Raw genomic sequence first — 18,774 nt, forward strand, 5'->3', positions numbered from 1 at the left:
TGGTCACATGGCACTCAGATTACCAGAGGACGGAGTAGCCCAGCAGCGGCACCGTCCTCATGCTGGGCCCCGTCCTTGGGCCCAGAGCATGCGGTGTGGCACCAGCATGGTGCTAAATGAACGACATTGGAGTCCTTGATGGGAGTGACTGCCGAGCCGGAAGCGGCTCGGTACTTTTATTATGTTGGTCACGTGGCTACTGCCACGTGACCCATTACAACATCCTGGGAGCTACCATGCTCCCAGGAAGGGTACTATGCAACACCACTCCATTTTCTATAACAACAAAACCTGCACCACCACACACTACTACTCCTATAACCACTCTACTAGATTTTATTTTACACCCGTTATTAACCTGGGTGAGTGGTTTTACTATCACAAAACACTAATGGAAGCTACTGGCACCACATTATATTACCCACCGACAGGGTCAATTCGAGCACATCCATGTCTGCTGGCTCCGAGTCTTCCTGGGGACGTCGGTGACAATGTCTTTCTTCCACCATCTTGAAGGTGCAGGAGGCCAGGTTGAGTCCTCACTAGTGTTTGCTCCGGACAGCCACGCCAGAGTCACACAAATAGAGACGGCAAAGCTGCACCTGGGAAGGCTCAGGAGCCACATCGGCCAAGTCCATAGTCTGGAGCGCCTGTGATGGTCCACTGGCACCTTGGCAGCAGGCCCGTTGTTCCGCTTCTTCTCCCTCGTGGGCAGGTTCAAAGTCCAAAAAGGGGCCAGCGGAACTGCACCTGGGGGTTCACACACCCTACTTCCCCTCCCACCTGGCGCAGCTGGCAGGGCGACACTGGTGACGGGACTTCTGGGCAGCAGGCCCAGAAGGGCACACAAGCACTCATGAGAGCTGCAACCCTCCCTATGGAAACACCACCTTCACCACCACTGGGCCGGGGTCTTGAAGGGGGCCAGGGAGCAGCGCCGTTGATACTGCAGGCAGGGCGGCACGCCTTAATGTCCGGCCCACAATTGCTTGTTCTTTGCTGCCACGGCAGGCCCGGGATCTTGATGGGCTGCCGCAGGCATGTGTTCCAATTTGTGGGGGCCGTTCCTATCTCTGCAGAGGGTGGGGGGGTCCGGGCCGTTTGGAAGGCCACCAGTTTTGTTTCTTCATCGGTTCACTTCGCCGCTCCTCCATGCCGCAGCTCGCTGGATGGGGGGGGGCAGCGTCTCCTTATTTCGGTGTAGGCCGGGACAACGCAGTTCTCCATGCGAGGGGCCTGCCGCACTCCATTCCTTTTCTTCTCCAGGATAGAGCACTTCACGAGGTCACTGCCAGGGGGCCCGGGTCTTGTGGGGGGGTGCCATTGCAGCTCCTCCCGTCAGGTGGGGGCAGCAGCGGTTCACACAGCATTTTTTTTCTCGCACTGGCCCAGTTGGTGTTGGGCCCGCCTCCCATGGGGGCAGCATCAGCTGTTTGGCAGCCCCCCGCTTGCAGCAGTCCCCATGTCTGCAGTGCCTGCAAACGGCCACACCTCCCGGCCATCCGCAGCTCCCGCACCGCGCGTCTTGCGGGTGCAGGAGGGGGCAACTCATCCCTCCTTTGCAGTGGGTGCCGTTCCATTACTTCTTGGGGGGGCACACCTCCCGTTGCGGGGCAGCCGCCAACCCCCTCCTTCTCCTGCGGGGAATGGGGCGGGGTCAGCTCGCCTTCCTTGTCACACACCTTGCGGGCCCAGTTGGTGTTGGGCCCGCCTCATTTTTATATTAAAAAATAGTTTCTTTTTCTCTGCGGCACACCTCGCCGTGGCTTCCGGATGGGGGAGGGGCAGCTCCACCTCCCCGCGACGCAGCCGCCAGCATGTTCCTTCTCCTTGCGGGCCCAGTTGTTATTGTGCCCGCCCTTTTGTGTGGCGGCCGATGCTCGGGGGGCGCCGGGTATTTCCTTGCAGCTCCGGCCGCCAGCATTTTACTTCTTGCGCGTACATCGCTGCTCTTCGTTTCGGCGATGTATGCCGCTCCTCCCCTCCGCGGGTGGAGGGGCAGTGCCTCCTCATTGCGGCCGACGCCGCGGGCACTCTCGCTCCCCACAGGGATGGGGGACAGCTTTCTCCCTCCTGGTGGTGGTGGGGGGCCGATAACGTTCCTCATGCGTGGCGGCCGCCGACGCAGCTACCACTCTCTCCTCTCCGTTGTTGGTGAGAGGCCTCCTCCATTGTGGGAGAGGGGCGCTGCAACACATGCGGCCAAGGCTGCCTTGCACACGATGCTCCAGCCCTCGTCGCCATTGTTGGGGGGCCTGCTCTGGGTAACCGGGCAGGCCTCATGCTCATGTCGGGGTCACCCGACGGGCTTACTCAGTGCGGCGATCACGTCGCGGATTCATGGATGGGGGTCACCCCACCCGCTCCGGATCACCGGAGCTAACCACATGGCCGGTGGCACCCAGCACACGGCGGACCCGGCTATGGGGGCACCCAGGCCGGGGTCGCCCCAGCAGCCATGGTCACATGGCACTCAAATTACCAGGGGACGGAGTTGCCCAGCAGGGGCACCGTCCTCATGCTGGGCCCCGTCCTTGGGCCCAGCGCATGCGGTGTGGCACCAGCATGGTGCTAAATGAACGACACCGGAGTCCTTGATGGGAGTGACTGCTGAGCCAGAAGCGGCTCGGTACTTTTATTATGTTACAACATCCTGGGAGCTACCATGCTCCCAGGAGGGGTACTATGCAACACCTGGTAAGCCTTCAATTAAAACGTAAATTAAAAAACACTTTGCGCCACACAGGATTGTACAATCACTGCACCGTTATTCGTGTAACCCCCCCAATAATGTCGAATTAAAAAAAAATCCGACCAGACCTTTTCACCCCATATATATGTGGGGGATGGGTATAGTATATAACGAACATAGGGGGACAGCTGGCGCTTCCCCAAACATTTATATGGGGTGGAAAGGGGGTTGAAATGAAAAAAGTTGACATTTTGGGCAGTCGTAGTAAAAACGGGGCAGTAATAACATATTTCCGCGGCACTCTAATGGTAACAAGCCAATGGCAGAATTGTACCAAAAATAGTAGTGTACTATGACCCGGTGTGTGACAGGATAGACAGGAGGGGAGCAACATGCAACACATTTTTCAAGGGTTGCAGCCATGCTGGTTGACAGCCATTTGAGTTGAACCAGATTTCGGTTTAGCTATAACTGCTATTCGGTGGTACAGGGGAGAAGTGTCCTTTAACTCCACAAAGAACAGTTCCGGAATGGTGAAAACTGTTGCAAAAACTAGTGGAACTGTTAAAAGTCAACAATAAAAGCAGTGGAACTCTGCGGTCGACCGTTCCCGCTCAGTTCGAAAACTGTAACCAGCACACACCCACTCCCTGTGACTGAACACCCCAGCCCTATAACTTTCTGACCTGAAGTACAATATATTTTTGATATCCCTTTAAGTAATCTACCACTGGAGGACAGTAGCATACAATATCTTAAAGATGGAGTATGTCAAACTCTTTTACGTGGTGAGAATGTTTAAAATGTTATGCATTTCCTACCGCTTAGAAGACCATTAGAAGACCAGAGCTTGTTTGTCATTGGGTACTGATCTTCATAAAGTAGTTATTTATTTTTCTATGTAATTTGACTGTTCCTAAAAATGTTTGTGTCCGAAATGTAAATGTTGATTGCCTTTGAGAAGTTCACCTTGCTCATTACTTACAGTTAATGTAACCTGGGAAAACTCAGTTATATTTATTGACCGAACTGTGTCGACTGAGTTCGAACGTCCTCCGGCATTCATTCTTCCCATACCAAATGCTTTCAACATTTACACCTTTCCCCAAGGAAGCATTTTCTGTCAGCAGCCTTTCGGTTAACTCTAGGTCCAGTGTTCCGCACACATGCAGGGGTGTTGCTAGGTCTGGAAAAGATCTGAGGCTAAGCCAATGTCGGGATTCGGGGCTAGCTAGCTTTTTGGTTGTAGCACCTGAGCTTCTATCTGGGGCTAAAACCCAAAGACCCGGGGCTATAACCCCCTCAGCCCCCTTCCCCCCCTCAGCAATGCCTCTGCACACATGGTAAATATGTGTGCACATTTTTCAGTTTATGCTACAAGGCTTTGCAAACTCAAAATCTACAAGATAGACAAGGAGTTGAATAGCGAACAGTCTGGCCTCGCGGCTTCATTAACCGACATGCCATTGCGCTGCCTCCTTCCCGCCCTTGTTGTGTGTAGGTTATTGAACACACACATTGAATAAGAAATAAACAAGCTTCTGTCTAGACAGTGAATTCAAAGAAGCCTTTTCTGTCTGATACCTAGAAGTGACCGAATCCAATGTTTTCGAGGAAGACGTGACCGAATTGTTTTTTACATTTTTTACAGACATTTAAAAAAAAAAAAATCTATGTGGGGGTGGGAAAGGGATATTAATAGAGGTAGAGCAAAGGAGGGGAGGCTACGGGGGTCTCCCCCTCCCTCCGCAATTATAAAATAAATAATTTGGTCGCTTCACTCTTTTGAAAACATGGATTCAGTCAAATCACGTACATCCTTTTCCGTCACCAGCCTTTCTGCAAAGTCTAGGGGTCCAAGTTTAACTCATCAGTGCTCTGCACACATAGTAGCCATTTCAAAGTTTATTTCGGTTTGCAATCCATAAAACAGCATACAATAAAAAAAGCGATACAAATATATTAAAAGCTGAATAAAATGCATTATATCCTAATTACTCAGGGAAATAATAACAACATGCCTCCCAAAATGTAGTGAGAACTTCCTGACTCATCCTTTACCCTCCAGTAATTTACATCTTCTTGCCCATCATTTCTTCAAAAAGCTTGCTAAGGCAACATTGACCGACAGTTTGGTTAACGCTAGTAAAAACTACATAGCTGGTCGGTGCTGTCTCAAACCAGATTCCCTGAATAAGCCTGCAAGAAACATTTTCCTGAAGTCATAGTACAGAGGACAAAATAGAACAACAGACTCTACTTCCCCACAAAGACAACAACTATTAAGAACATCGGAGGAATGCTACAACCACTCACAAGTGACAGCTTTGACAGGCAGATTGCTAAATCTTGCTCTTCTAAGGAAAAATGTATACTCTCTAAAAGAAACTTGTGAATATTGAGGAAATGTTCCACTGAGCGAGTGTTCTGGTAAATCTAAAAATGCTTCCCACTACTCAATGCATTTTTAGTGTATGTTTGGAAAGATGGTCATCCCAATTCAATTTACAATGAAATCTAAGACCTAGATAATCGAAGGAAGAGCAAAATGAAAGAATAAGGCCCTCCAGCACGATCTGAAGGATCTTCAACGTAGTTTGTGAGACATACACCACAAAACACTTAGCCAAATTGACCTTCAGGCATCTTGCCTTCAACCAAGACCTGTAAAGAAGTTGGAGTTCTGGCCAGGAGAACAGCATCATCAGCAAACTGAGAGCTAGAAATCTCCTGGCCCCACATCCAGGAACATCTGATTCCAGAGATTCCAAGTTAGAAGCCAAAGAATTCACATACATGTCAAAAAGAACAGTGGCCAAAACACAGCCCCCGCGGAGCCCCTTGTTGACCCTGATTGGCTTGCTGATTTCACCATCAGGGCCAAACAAAACACCCCCCTCTCCCTCCCAAGTTAATATGCAAAGCTTTCAACATATGGATTAACAGTTTGGGGACCCACATCATATCAAGTTTTGCCCAGAGAAGTCTCCTGTCTATGTGGTCAAAAGCAGAGCTAAGATCCGAAAATCACACCTTTTATTTATTTATTTTTATTTTATTGTGCATTTTTAAGGTGCTTATACACCAAGAAATTGTGTTTCAAAGCGCCCACAGGGGAAAGGGGAGGGAAAAGGGCAGCAAAAAGGCAAATAAAATAAAAATGATGAAAAAATATAGAGGCAGTCCTACTAGGCCTTGTGAACATTCGGAACGTGCAAGTGCAGCGAGAGAGAATGGACAAGGGAACACAGGGTAAGTGCTAGAGGTTCCACAGAGGGGGGGGTGCCAGCGAGTCATTTGCAAGGCAATAGGTTAGTGCCTGGCAAAGACCACTTGGTAAATAGTGGTCACCTGTCAATACAATAAGTGCAGGCCTGTTGGACAACACAGGCCAGTGGGAGCCCAAAGGCAAGTCATGGGGAGGGTGGAAGCTGAAGGCTATTGGACAGAAGGCCAGGACCCAAACAGACACATAAGGGCCCAGCCCACCAATCTCAGCGACTGTGGGGTTTAGCATGGGAGTGAGAGGGGGAAGGAGGAGGAAAGTCTTGAGGAGTTTGCAGAATTTGAGGAGGTCCAGCTCAAGACAGAGAGGATGGGGCAGGCTGTTCCAGAGGGGGGAGCCAGCCGAGGAAAGAGATTGGCCGCCCACTCACTGCTTAGAGAAGTCCTTGACATGCAGAGAGTTGGAGCCGGAAGATCAGAGAGATCTGGAGGGAGAGTATTTGGTTAGAGCAAGTTGTAGATATTGTGTTCCCTGGCCCCAGACAGCCTTATGGATGATGAAGAGGGATTTGAATTTGATTCTTGCAGCAACCAGGAGCTAGTGGAATGATTTTAGGGCTTGAGAGATAGGGTCCCTGGGCTTGAGGCCAAGGATAAGTCTTGCAGCCCTATTCTGGACAAGCTGGAGGGGGCGAAGAGAGGGAGAGGGTAGACTAAGGAAGAGGCTGGGCTGTTGCAGCAGTTAAGCCTAGAGAGTACCAGAGCTCTACAGACATTACGCTTCTGGAGAAAAATGAAGAAAGGGAGGATCCCTCTGAGAAGGTCGGGTTGGAAATGGGCCTTCTTGGCAAAGTCCGCTCTGTGAGGAAGGAAAGAGAGAGAGGAGTCGAAGATGACTCCAAGGTTTCTGGCTTCAGATGAAGGAGAGGGGGTGAACCCATAGAGGGTGGCCAGAGTGAAGGGAGGAAACAAAGAGCAGGAGTCCCAATAGGAAGGATCTCAGTCTTGCTGGCATTGAGACAGAGATCATTATGGGCACACCAGGACTGGATAGCAGATGAGCAGTCAGGAACGGTCGAGGAAGTAAGAAGAGGTTCAGAGGGAAGTTTGAAGAAGAGCTGGGTATCATCTGCATAGCAATGGAAGTGCGAGGAGAAAGTGGATACAGAGGGAGCAAAGGGGGCGAGATACATGTTAAAGAGCCAGGGTGAAAGGTTAGAGCCCTGGGACCGCCACAAGTGGAGATAGAGGTGGGAGATGAGAAAAAACCCAGGATAACCTGGGAGCGAGGGTCAGTGAGGAAAGAGGTCAGCCAGTCTAGTGCCTGCTCCGAGATACCAAGGGTATGGATCCATTTTATGCAGATGGAATGGTGGACTGTATCAGAAGCAGAGGAGAGATTGAGTAGAATGAGAACAGCAGGTGAGTTACAGTCAAGAGATGCAAGCAGTTCTTCACGGATGTTCAGAAGAGCAGTTTCTGTGCCTCTGGATGCTCAAAATCCAGATTGATGGTTGTGTAGGCAACCAGTGAGCTCAGTATGCTGGGTTAGTTGGGGGAGGCCAACTTCTCCAAAGGTTTCCCAAGGAAGGGAGTGATAGAGATGGGGCGTTAGTTGGACAGGCACAAGGGGTCGGCAGAAGGCTTTTTCAGGAGGGGGTGCACAAGGGAATGCTTGAGGGATGAGGGGAAAGATCCGGTGGCAAGAGAGTGATTGCAGAAATCAGCAAGCGCAGGGGCAAGGGAGCTGATGTTGTCCTTAATAGTTCTGAAAAAACAGGGGGAGCCCTGTTTGGAGGAGACCTTCATACAGCGGACAACTCTAGTGACCTCATTCAATGTGATAGGAGAGAAGGAGCAGAGAGTGTACGGGGAGGATGAGAGGCCAGGTATGGCAGCGGGATGGGGGGAGGGGAGGGGAGGGGGTGGAAGAAAGAGTACTGAGGATGTTCTGAGTTTTTTCAGTGAAGTGGATGGCCAGTGCAGTGCAGAGGACCTGGGAGGGAAGAGGCGAGTTGGAGACTTCAGAAGGATTGGCTAGTTCCTTGAAGATTTTAAAGAGTTCAGCCGTGTTGTTGGATGCTCCAGAGATGCAAGCCTGGATGTGGGCCCTCTTCTTGGAACGACTGGAGAGATGATATTGCCTTTGGAGAAGTAGACAGGGCAGTTTGTCAGAGGATTAGCCTAAGGTCTGCCACTTCCATTTAGCAGGTCTGCGCTTGCGTTTCAGAGCTGCTGCATCAGAATTTGACCAAGCTTTATGCTTGGTGGCATGTTTCAGGTGGATCCTCATGACTGGGGCAAGAATGTCGAGAATGTTAGTGATGGTGAGATGGAGGTTGCTGAGAGTGGAGTCAGAGGTAGAGTCTTCACTGGGAGGAGAGGGGGGATGATGGTGGAAGCGAAGGCAGCAACTGACACTCATTTCATCGGACGGATGTCCACGAACAAGGTTGGCAGAGCTGGGGGAGTTACTGGGGGAGTTGCGGTCAGAGGACCGAGAGGACCCAGGTGAGAGGACAGAAGGGAGTGGTCTTACCAAGAGAGCGGGGTAGAGAGTGGGGCGGAGAGCAAAACATCAGTATGGATGAATGCATCGAGAGTGTGTGCAGCCGAGTGGGTAAGACCAGAGAGGAGAATGGAGAGGGTGAGAGAGGTGCAGAGGTCACAGTAGAGAGTGGAAGCCATGATGGAGGAGTTAAGGTGGATGTTGAAGTCACCCAGGAGGAGGAGTTTAGAGGTAGATGTCAGGAGAGAGGGGGAGAAATCTGCCCATTCTGAGAGGAACAGGGAGATGGGTGGCCTGTAGATAGTGGCAATGGTCAGGGTGGAAGTAGGAGAGTTGCCTGGCTTTCAGAATATGCTCTCAAAGGAGGAGTAGGGATGGGTGGGTACTAGGGAAGAAAGCGCCCACTCTGGGAAGATCAAGGCCAGCCCAGCACCAGCACGGTTAGGGTGAGGCTTAGAGATGATCTTGTAGCCACTAGGGAGAAGGGAGTCACAAGTCAATGACTGAGCTGGCATTGAACCACGTCTCGGTAAGAGCAAGGATATCAAGGTCAAGGTCTTCGAGAAGGAAACAGATGTCAGCAGAGTGTATGATAGCAGAACGAGCATTAAGCGTGGCTAGATGAAGCAGGTCTCCACCTTTAAAGCTTTTCCAAGGAGGGGTACAGCGGCATGGCACACCTGTCGGAGGAGGAGGACGAGGGGCAGAGAGAGAGGAAGGAGGAGTAGCAGGCGCAGGAAGGAAGTTGATGAGGGATGGCAGGCGTCGGTCAAAAAGGAGGAGGTTGGGTTGAGGACCCTGAGCCATGATCGTGTCTTTGCGATAAGCATGAATGATACACCTGGATGACGAGAAGCCTGCCAAGAGTATTTCCCATTTAGTGCCACCATTAATGGGTGAGTATCAAAAGTAGAGAGAAGAGAGATGAGGAGTCCAAAGATCTGGAGAGGGGACAGAAAAGAAGGATATCAGTAGCAATCCTTCTGGAAGTTGCACTGACGTAGGTGCCTGCGATGGGTAGACCAGGATTAGTGGCCAGGAGGTCTTTTTAAAACTTTTTTCTTCCAGACATTGTGACAGAGGGAGGATAGGTGATAGCATAGCAGTTAGAATAGATATGGGAGATGGAGAGTGCCATAGAGGTTGAGAAAGAGGTCAGGATGGAAGATCGAAGGAGAGACTACACGGCACAAACGCAAACTCACCAGGTGGCCTAGCAGGCGAAAAAGGCGTAAAGCACACAGATGTAAGCCACACCAAAATTCGAAATAGCCAGAGAGCACACAAATGTACTACTAAATGGGAGTGCAGATATGTAAAACACCTCAGTTCAAAATTCCAAAAAGCACACAGATGCAGTACAAAAAGGGGGTGCAGTAAGGCAAAGAAAACAGCAGAAAATGTCTTAAGGCCCAGCTAAGTCCAACATTTGTATATACACACAAGTGTGTAGGTTATACAGCATAGCTAGGTTGATGTGATGCCAAAGCAGAGAATGTGTGAAATATAAACCACACTACGTAGGCAATGCGTGACCAGGAACATGAATGAAAGATAATGACAAGGAATTAGTGATAAGGAATCAAGGTAATCCAGAGCATTAGTCACAGGAACACTTGAAATGGGAGATCCAAGCTCTAGGAGAGGATCAAGTTAGGAGAGTAGGTGGCTGCATGCTGGGGCACTGTCCCAAGAAGGTAAAAGATGGTGTGAAGCATGGGTGGTATGGACAAGGAGATTGGTAGTCCTCCTAGCCCTCCCCAAGCCTGGACAGGTCGAGACAGAAGCATTACTGAGGGGCTTTAGTGAGGGGGCTGGGTTTTGCCTCATGGCTCCCAGGTCAGACTCCTTGAAAGTGAGGCTGCCCAATGAAAGAGGTGACTGGCCAGGGAATGCAAAAACTCTCCTACACGAGGAGGCGGTGGCCATCTTGTAATCGAATTTGGTCCGAATTAAACAAAAAGCCAACTGGCTAGATCAGGGTTGTGCACCTTAATAAATGGTGCCCCACGCTTGCGCTGCACCAGAGGAGATGAAAAAGCACATTTAGAAAAATGTAGAAGGTGCAGAGCGCTCGTCGCTTGAAAATTCGATTTTTGCAAAAACAATAGTCTGCAAAGCCAAGCAGGGCTTACCGTGGCTGATTGAATGGCCAAACTGCACCTCAGCATCCGATGATGGTGGGGGCCTGGAGCTGGCCCTTGAAACATCACTGCTGCCTGGGGAGAAGAAAATGGACATGGACATAGACAGGCGACTTCACCACCACTGCATAATCAGATAAAATCAGATACAGATTGAGACACTTGTGTGTGGTTCCTGGACCCCTCCTGAAAGTCAGCTTGGTATCACACAAAATATTGTTGGCCTCAACCCATTCCCCCAAACGTTTCAGGATAAGACCTGAAAAAACCTTTGAGGTTCCATTCAGCAAAGTTACAGAATGATAGGACGATGGAGATTACTTGCAACCCTTTTTGTAAGTTGGAACAATCATCCCCATTTTCCAGCTGTACAGAATGTTAAAGTTGGAAATAATTGCATTGAAAACCTGCAGTAGGAAAGGCCCCCATAAATCACTGAAAGAACGGAATAGGTCACGGCCAATTCGTCAAAATGTTTCCGCTTTCCATGTTCCTACTCCCTCCTCGCCCTTTGGTTGATCTTACGCCCAGATCACAGCATAGTTCTGATTATTGCTGTCTCCTCAGTACAGTGTTTTTGTTCAAAGCACTATGTTGCCTATGACAAATAAATGGCAAATGATAACTAATAATGATATATACGTATATCTGGATAAAGGAGCATGTTGTCTGCCTATATGGCTGACTTCTGTGGCCTTGCTAACAGGAACAGTCTGTTGTTGTAAGGAAACAAATTGTGTTGCAATAATATTGGTCGTCCATCGTCAGTGTCTGTTTCTGCACTTCAGTTTTAAGTGTGCATAAGATATCTTGCTACGTTCATATTATTAATCCATCACTCCCTTGACAGGAACACACTGGTGGCTCCCACCATACATGATTGATCTTCGGGTTTTAATACGCTAAGCATGCTCAACTCCTATCAAAGCATCACTAGATCCTCGGTATTGCAGGCTTGGCTCCAAAATGTCTCAACAATGACTTCCAGGACTGCTCCTCCCTGGCCACAATTGGAGACTTCAGATCCAGCCTTGCACTTCCTCTGTGAAGTTCTTCACGCTCCTATCTACATGTCTTTTCATGCATACGTTCCGCCTCACATCGACACAATCAAATTCATCACTGACACCTTACAAATGTATGCAGATGATTCTCACATCCATATTGACCTGCTTTTGTGCACCGTTTTTTCTGATCACATTTCTTCCTGCATGCAATTTAATCAAGCGTATGCAATTGACGACACCTCTGCAGGAATGCTGATAAAATCAAGACAATCTGTGTTGGCATCGTGACTCCTATGTATGCCACTTTTAACTGCCTTCCACCCTGGGCACCAGTCCACAAAAGCTAAACACCCCGGCATTATCCTGCATAACCAGCTCTCCTTGATCGCGCAAATCAAACAAAATTACATCCCACCTGTAAACGCCCTTGGAAACAAGATAAATCAAGCTCTTATCATCTCTCGACTTCATTACTACAGCTGGATCCGCATAGCTTTAGCAAGGGCCTCATGTTTCGACTGTGACTGCTTCAAAGTAAAGTTGCTTGAGTGGTCTTCTGCCTTAAACCTCAGGGGTCCATTTCCCCTACACTGGCTCCCAATTGAAAAACAGGACCTCCTCCAGTCACTATGTGCTATCACAAGCTCCTTTTCTCTTCTGGATCTCCTTACCCCAACATTACCATCATCAACCATGTTGCACAGGAACACCTATGCTGGGCACTGCACAAGTTGCTATCCGTGGCCCTGCTATGAAAGCAATAGATGTGGAGGAAGAACACCAGTGGGTTTCAACTCTAACAATGTAAATGCTCTGCCACTGGATTTAGGATCAGAACCTTCCTTTCAAGGACCCCAAGTCCTGGGTCTCATCTCATGCCTTAACTTACCTTGCCTTACTTTCTCTGGGTCACAAATGACTTAAAAACATATGTACACATGGTCGAGGATGGCTGTACAATATCGCAAAGATGAGATCAAGTGGTGAGCCAGTTTATGAGGGTGTGAACAAAGTGGAACATAGACCAGGGACAATACAAACATAAAATCGGTGTCTTACATAGGTTACATGAACCGAGTGGGGCAAGTGCTGCAAACCAAAGACAGTACTATATACACAAAATTACATTATTACATGGCACTGGACATGTCTTGGTGGAACTGGAACCACCTGTAGCCTGTACTTTTGGCTTCTCTTGGACAATTATGTTGTTCGAAGAGGGCATCCCCCTTCCTACTGCTGTACAACTGCAAACATTTTAAATCATAGGGTGACAGCTGCAGCACATACAACAATTCTGACCAGGGGGAAAGCTGCTTGCCCAGTGGACATACCTAGTTCATATGGTGATAGTTGCAGCGCATACAACAATTCTGACCAGGGGGAAAGCTGCTTACCTTTTGGACATACCTAGTTCATAGGGTCATAGCTGCAGCGCATACAACAATTCTGACCAGGGGGAAAGCTGCTTGCTCTTTGGACATACCTAGTTCATATGGTGATAGTTGCAGCGCATACAACAATTCTGACCAGGGGGAAAGCTGCTTACCTTTTGGACATACCTAGTTCATAGGGTCATAGCTGCAGCGCATACAACAATTCTGACCAGGGGGAAAGCTGCTTGCTCTTTGGACATACCTAGTTCATATGGTGATAGTTGCAGCGCATACAACAATTCTGACCAGCGGGAAAGCTGCTTACCCTTTGGACATACCTAGTTCATAGGGTGATAGCTGCAGCACATACAACAATTCTGACCAGGGGGAAAGCTGCTTGCTCTTTGGACATACCTAGTTCATATGGTGATAGTTGCAGCGCATACAACAATTCTGACCAGGGGGAAAGCTGCTTGCTCAGTGGACATACCTAGTTATTATGGTGATAGTTGCAGCGCATACAACAATTCTGACCAGCGGGAAAGCTGCTTACCCTTTGGACATACCTAGTTCATAGGGTGATAGCTGCAGCACGTACAACAATTCTGACCAGGGGGAAAGCTGCTTACCCTTTGGACATACCTAGTTCATAGGGTGATAGTTGCAGCGCATACAACAATTCTGACTAGGGGGAAGCTGCTTACCCTTTGGACATACCTAGTTCATAGGGTGATAGTTGCAGCGCATACAACAATTCTGGCCAGGGGGAAAGCTGCTTGCCCAGTGGACATACCTAGTTCATAGGGTGATAGCTGCAGCGCATACAACAATTCTGACAAGCAGGGAAGCTGCTTACCCTTTGGACATACCTAGTTCATAGGGTGATAGTTGCAGCGCATACAACAATTCTGGCCAGGGGGAAAGCTGCTTGCCCAGTGGACATACCTAGTTCATAGGGTGATAGTTGCAGCGCATACAACAATTCTGGCCAGGGGGAAAGCTGCTTGCCCAGTGGACATACCTAGTTCATAGGGTGATAGTTGCAGCGCATACAACAATTCTGACCAGCAGGGAAGCTGCTTACCCTTTGGACATACCTAGTTCATAGGGTGATAGTTGCAGCGCATACAACAATTCTGACCAGGGGGAAAGCTGCTTGCCCTTTGGACATACCTAGTTCATAGGGTGATAGTTGCAGCGCATACAACAATTCTGACTAGGGGGAAGCTGCTTACCCTTTGGACATACTTAGTTCATAAGGTGATAGTTGCAGCACATACAACAATCTGACCAGGGGGAAAGCTGCTTACCCAGTGGACATACCTAGTTGGGAAGGATGACTCTCCCAACATTTTCTGTTGGAAAAGGAAGTTCTTAGGATTAGGTGTCGACCTCTAATGGTAATTACTTAATTAAAATTAAAATTGTATTCCACCAGAGGCCACTTTCTAAATACGAGACTCGGATTTGAACCTGTGTTACTATGCCTTGGGCTGTTTCCAAGACAAACAGCGTTGCCCCTGAGCTACACTCCCAGGCCCATTGGGCCTCATTACAGTTCGGCAGTGCAGGGAAACAGGGTATCTGGTGATAAAGTCGCCGGGGAAATGGCAACAGGGGGATACATTCCCCAAAACATGCCCCTCACTAAAATCAAACACTTTCCCCACATATTCTACGATGGGAGTTTATAATATAAAAGTATCCCCTGCAAGAATTCTTGTGGAAAGTTTTTAGGGGTCAGAAAAAAAAGTTGCTTACCTGGCGACATAATAACATTGAACCGATAAATTGGTGGTATCTCAGTTACCGTCACTTTAATTGGCAGTAACAGAATAACTGCAGTTTTTCCTGCATCAGCAAATAAGATGGAGGTAAAACTGCCCCAATACCTCCAAAAGTTAGCTGATTTACCACACTCTAAATCCACTGACAGTAAATCCACAACAAATTCCCATGGATTCCTATGCACTACAAACATGGAGAGTTACACTGTCCCACCACCACTTGTAATCCCGTGGTAAACTCACTGAACCAAGTGGCAGTAACGTTAATTGAGTTTCACAGATTTACAACTGAATGACCACCAAACTCGTAATGAGGCCCGTTGTGGGAATTGAATGTCACTTTGTTTAGGTCACAGATTTCCTCTTTTGAGATAATGTTCTCCCCACGAAGCAATTCGTGATTATATCCCATCAGGGAAATGCATCCTTTATCGGTCTTTCAAGGAGCCCTAGAAGCATACTGGTGCTAGTCTATTCTCCCTTCTTCTCTTGTTTTACGTTGAGGAGCGCTAATGTTCATTGTGTATGATATGATATGATAGTTTATTTATATAGCGCCTATACACATGTGTTTCAAAGCGCTTCAAGGCAGGGGAGGGAGGAAGGGGAAATACAATAACATTCGCACAAAGCCTTAAGACATTAAGAATGGGTAATGAGTTATCGTACTAGGCCTGATGACATTTCTGATAGTGTAAGGACATTGACAATAGGAGAGGGAAAGGGGGGGGAGAAGGGAGAGGAACACGCCATGACTATTGTACTAGGCCTGACGACATTTCTGATAGTGTAAGAGCATTGACAATGATGGAGGGAAGAGGGGAGGGTAGGGGACGGGGAGGAAAGAGAGGAACAAGCAGCAACTATCATACTAGGCAGGACGACATTTCTGATAGTGAAGGACAGTGACAATAGGAGAGGGAAAGGGGGGATGGGGAAGAAGGGAGAGGAACAAGCCATGACTATGGTACTAGGCCTGACGACATTTCTGATAGTGCAAGAGCAATTACAATGATGGAGGGAAGGAAGGAGGGGAGACTAAAACACAATGCACAACACCTCTGCCATCAGAATGCAGCGACAACCTAACGTGGATCTTCGTTAAAACATCGAATCCATCACTGCGAATCCTATTTTCATCAATTTTTTTTTTTTTTAATTTATTTTTGTAGTGACATTTTAACACATTTTATCAAAATAAAATGTGGGGGAAGACCCCCGCAGAAGCCCACCACTCCATTCCCACCTTAATTAATACTGCAACCCCTCCACCCATCTATTAGTTCAGCGCTAAAATTCTATGAAAAAAATCCCACGTTATGGCATTCTCATTGATTGCATTTGACGTTTTTGAACTATACCCAAAAATGTGGTCTAGCTGGACTCAACAAGTCTCTTGCACTCGCGCACTCTCCTGACCGCCTCAGCACCCATCCACGTGTCTGACCTTCATGGATAGCTTACTGGAGCTCGGCCAGCCAACCTAACTCCCTATCTTGGCCAAATGCACACAATCATTCTAACAATTCGGACAATTTTCACATACCTTGGACTTCAGTCCCCCGAGCACGTTCCCACCACAAGCACGTTGAGGCCATTCTAATGGGATAAAGGCGCTACATAAATAACAAACTACTACTACTACCACTTAATGCTTCATACTCCTAATCAGGCAAGAAGTCCCTCTTTGTGCAGGATACCACTTGTAGGGACCAAGGGGTGGAAGAAGTAACCAGGTGTAACTGATTTACTCCTAGAGAGTGACTATTTAATTCAGAAAAAATTTACAGGTAGTTAGGTTGTTACACTAACCTGAATATTCTCTCTCCAGGAGTAAGTCAGGAGTAAGTCAGTACTCCTGGGAACTGTTACATGAATCCAATCGTCTCTCGCTAGGAGCAAGTCAAGAGTAAGTCAAACCTACTGCATGTAACTTCTGTGTAAATTTGACCCTCCAATATGTCACACAAATCTGAGTAACATTTCCTCAAAGTTCACATTGGTTCTTTGATCCTCCCCAACTCATTAGCTTCCTGACAGTTTAGAAAAGGCGGAGTGTGGGGAGGTTAAGAAGAAAGCAAGTGGCAAACTGCCCTGCAAGCAGTGCTGAGCCGAACAAGGCTCCCTCTCCACCCGCCCCGCGAGTCCCACCAACTCACTCTGCTTTGTGCAGCTGCTAATTAACATGACAAGCAGGTCTCTGCCACTGCTCTCTTTTTCAAGCACGATCAAGGGAAAAAAACAATCCAACACAATGATGGTTCTGTTTGCTCGTCCTGGCAACCCCACACGACCCCCAAAACTGTCCTCGGCTGCTTCCCCGAGAAATCGACCCACTTTCGCTGCCAGAGCGTAAATGGATGCAATACACTGAGATGTGCCACTGTTGCTAGGTTTGGCAGCAGGGATGCTGCATTTAGCGGCTCATGACAATCATGTTGTTTGAAGACTACTTTCTAAGTCAAGATTGGGCAAAGCCGATAGTTTTGGCCTTTGTATAGGCAATTGCTTTGGACAGTCAGCATTTTCCAGTTATTGCCATCATACGCTCAGGTATTCCATCATTTGCCAGGTATTGTAAGGATTACATAACATGGGAATCCGTTTTACCATCTTGGTCTTATTGGTCAAACCTCCAGTGTTTTAGAATACCAGATTTGTAACCACTCTGCCACATTTGGTGTTTCAGAAGTGAAACTCAGCTACTATTGTGCGGTGGTAATTACCTCCACACAAAAATAATACTGCAAATACTGGCTCATTGCGAGTCTGGTAGTAATTTGGCTGCAAATCCGCCGAATGACCCCCCAAATTGTTTACAGTTTCCTACACTCAGTCCAGGGGGGTTTCCACGGGATTCCGAGTGGTGGTACGGGAGTGTATTTTCCCATTTCCGGACCACGTGATCCTAGGGCAACATGGGGATTTTGGCGTATTTCCTGCAAGCGATAATTTTGGCTGCACCAAATCTGCCGATGTTTGGAGGGAAAGTGGAAGATTGACCTGCAGGTTTTTGCAGTAGGTGAATCCTCCACTTTTCCTCCAAACTCCAAATTTTGCAGTGCATTAAAAGCAGCAGTAATTTCATTATCGCCCAAAAAAGTGGTGTTAACGGAGTTACTGCCACTTTTTGACCGCACTGCTGAACTCGTAATGAGGCCCATACTAATTACCACATGGCTAAATATTACATGCACTCATGCTTTTGTTGGAGGTAATTACCACATGCACTACTGCAGGAGTCCAACATGGGGAATACATGAAGGGTCCATGTGAGTCAGATTATGTAGACCATTCCTGTTTCTGTATTTTTACCACTTGCGGTAACAGTGCATGGGTTTGGCTGTACCACCAGGAGTAAATGCAGAAAAAATCATATTCAGGCCCTAATTTCCCTTAACCCTGTCATCATTTGCAGAATGCCAGCATCCTTTGACATGGAAATCCCATGTGTATTTACACTTGCTTTATTGAAACTCCTCGTTTTTGGAGAGTGATGTCATATCGAAGATGCAGCCTTCTTGCTTTGTCTTTTGATTTGTCTTCCAGGCATTCACTATCTTCTTTTTGTAAGAAAGAGATGATGCACATTAGTACCCAGCGAGGGACAATCAGATTGTTACAAACAATCTGATTGGCCCTCGCTGGGTCGTTACCTCGCTGGCAAAGACTCACCTGAGGTGCTAGGTTTGGCGTGCCGAGTCATGCAGAGTTCTTTTGCTTTCTCCCCTGGCTTCCATAGAAAGAGAGAAGGGACCTGAAGTGCCTTCTCCCGTTCCATGATGGCCATTTTGTTTGTATACTTCTTTTTCAATTATTTTAATGGCCGCGTGGAAATGGAGTTTGGACTACATGTAGTCCCTTCTCCCCGATCCCTGGAGGACATTTCTTTAGCTTTTTCCTCTGGTTCAACGCCATTTCTCTGCTTCAGAAAAAATGCTTTTAGTACCCTGGTACGACGTGCCGGGGTACCAATAGCAAAAGAACCAAGGAGGGGGGCATTACCGTTCTCGTAATGCCCTCAGGGCTACGTT

The 18,774-nt window shown here is 48.0% G+C and overlaps 2 protein-coding genes across 2 annotated transcripts in view; one reads left to right on the top strand and one right to left on the bottom strand.

The window, feature by feature from the left end:
• Positions 1-2,609, bottom strand: part of CCDC15 (coiled-coil domain containing 15) — a 579,868-nt gene extending 577,259 nt beyond the window's left edge. The window contains exon 1 of the mRNA XM_069614562.1: positions 426-2,609. Within this exon, the coding sequence (XP_069470663.1) occupies positions 426-509 (84 nt within the window). The 5' untranslated portion in view covers positions 510-2,609. The remainder of the gene's footprint in view (positions 1-425) is intronic.
• Positions 1-18,774, top strand: part of HEPACAM (hepatic and glial cell adhesion molecule) — a 388,102-nt gene that overhangs the window by 39,160 nt on the left and 330,168 nt on the right. The window lies entirely within an intron of this gene.

Source organism: Ambystoma mexicanum, chromosome 9 (genome assembly GCF_040938575.1).
Source record: "Ambystoma mexicanum isolate Mex_15411 chromosome 9, UKY_AmexF1_1, whole genome shotgun sequence".
In the NCBI taxonomy this organism is placed as follows: domain Eukaryota; kingdom Metazoa; phylum Chordata; class Amphibia; order Caudata; family Ambystomatidae; genus Ambystoma; species Ambystoma mexicanum.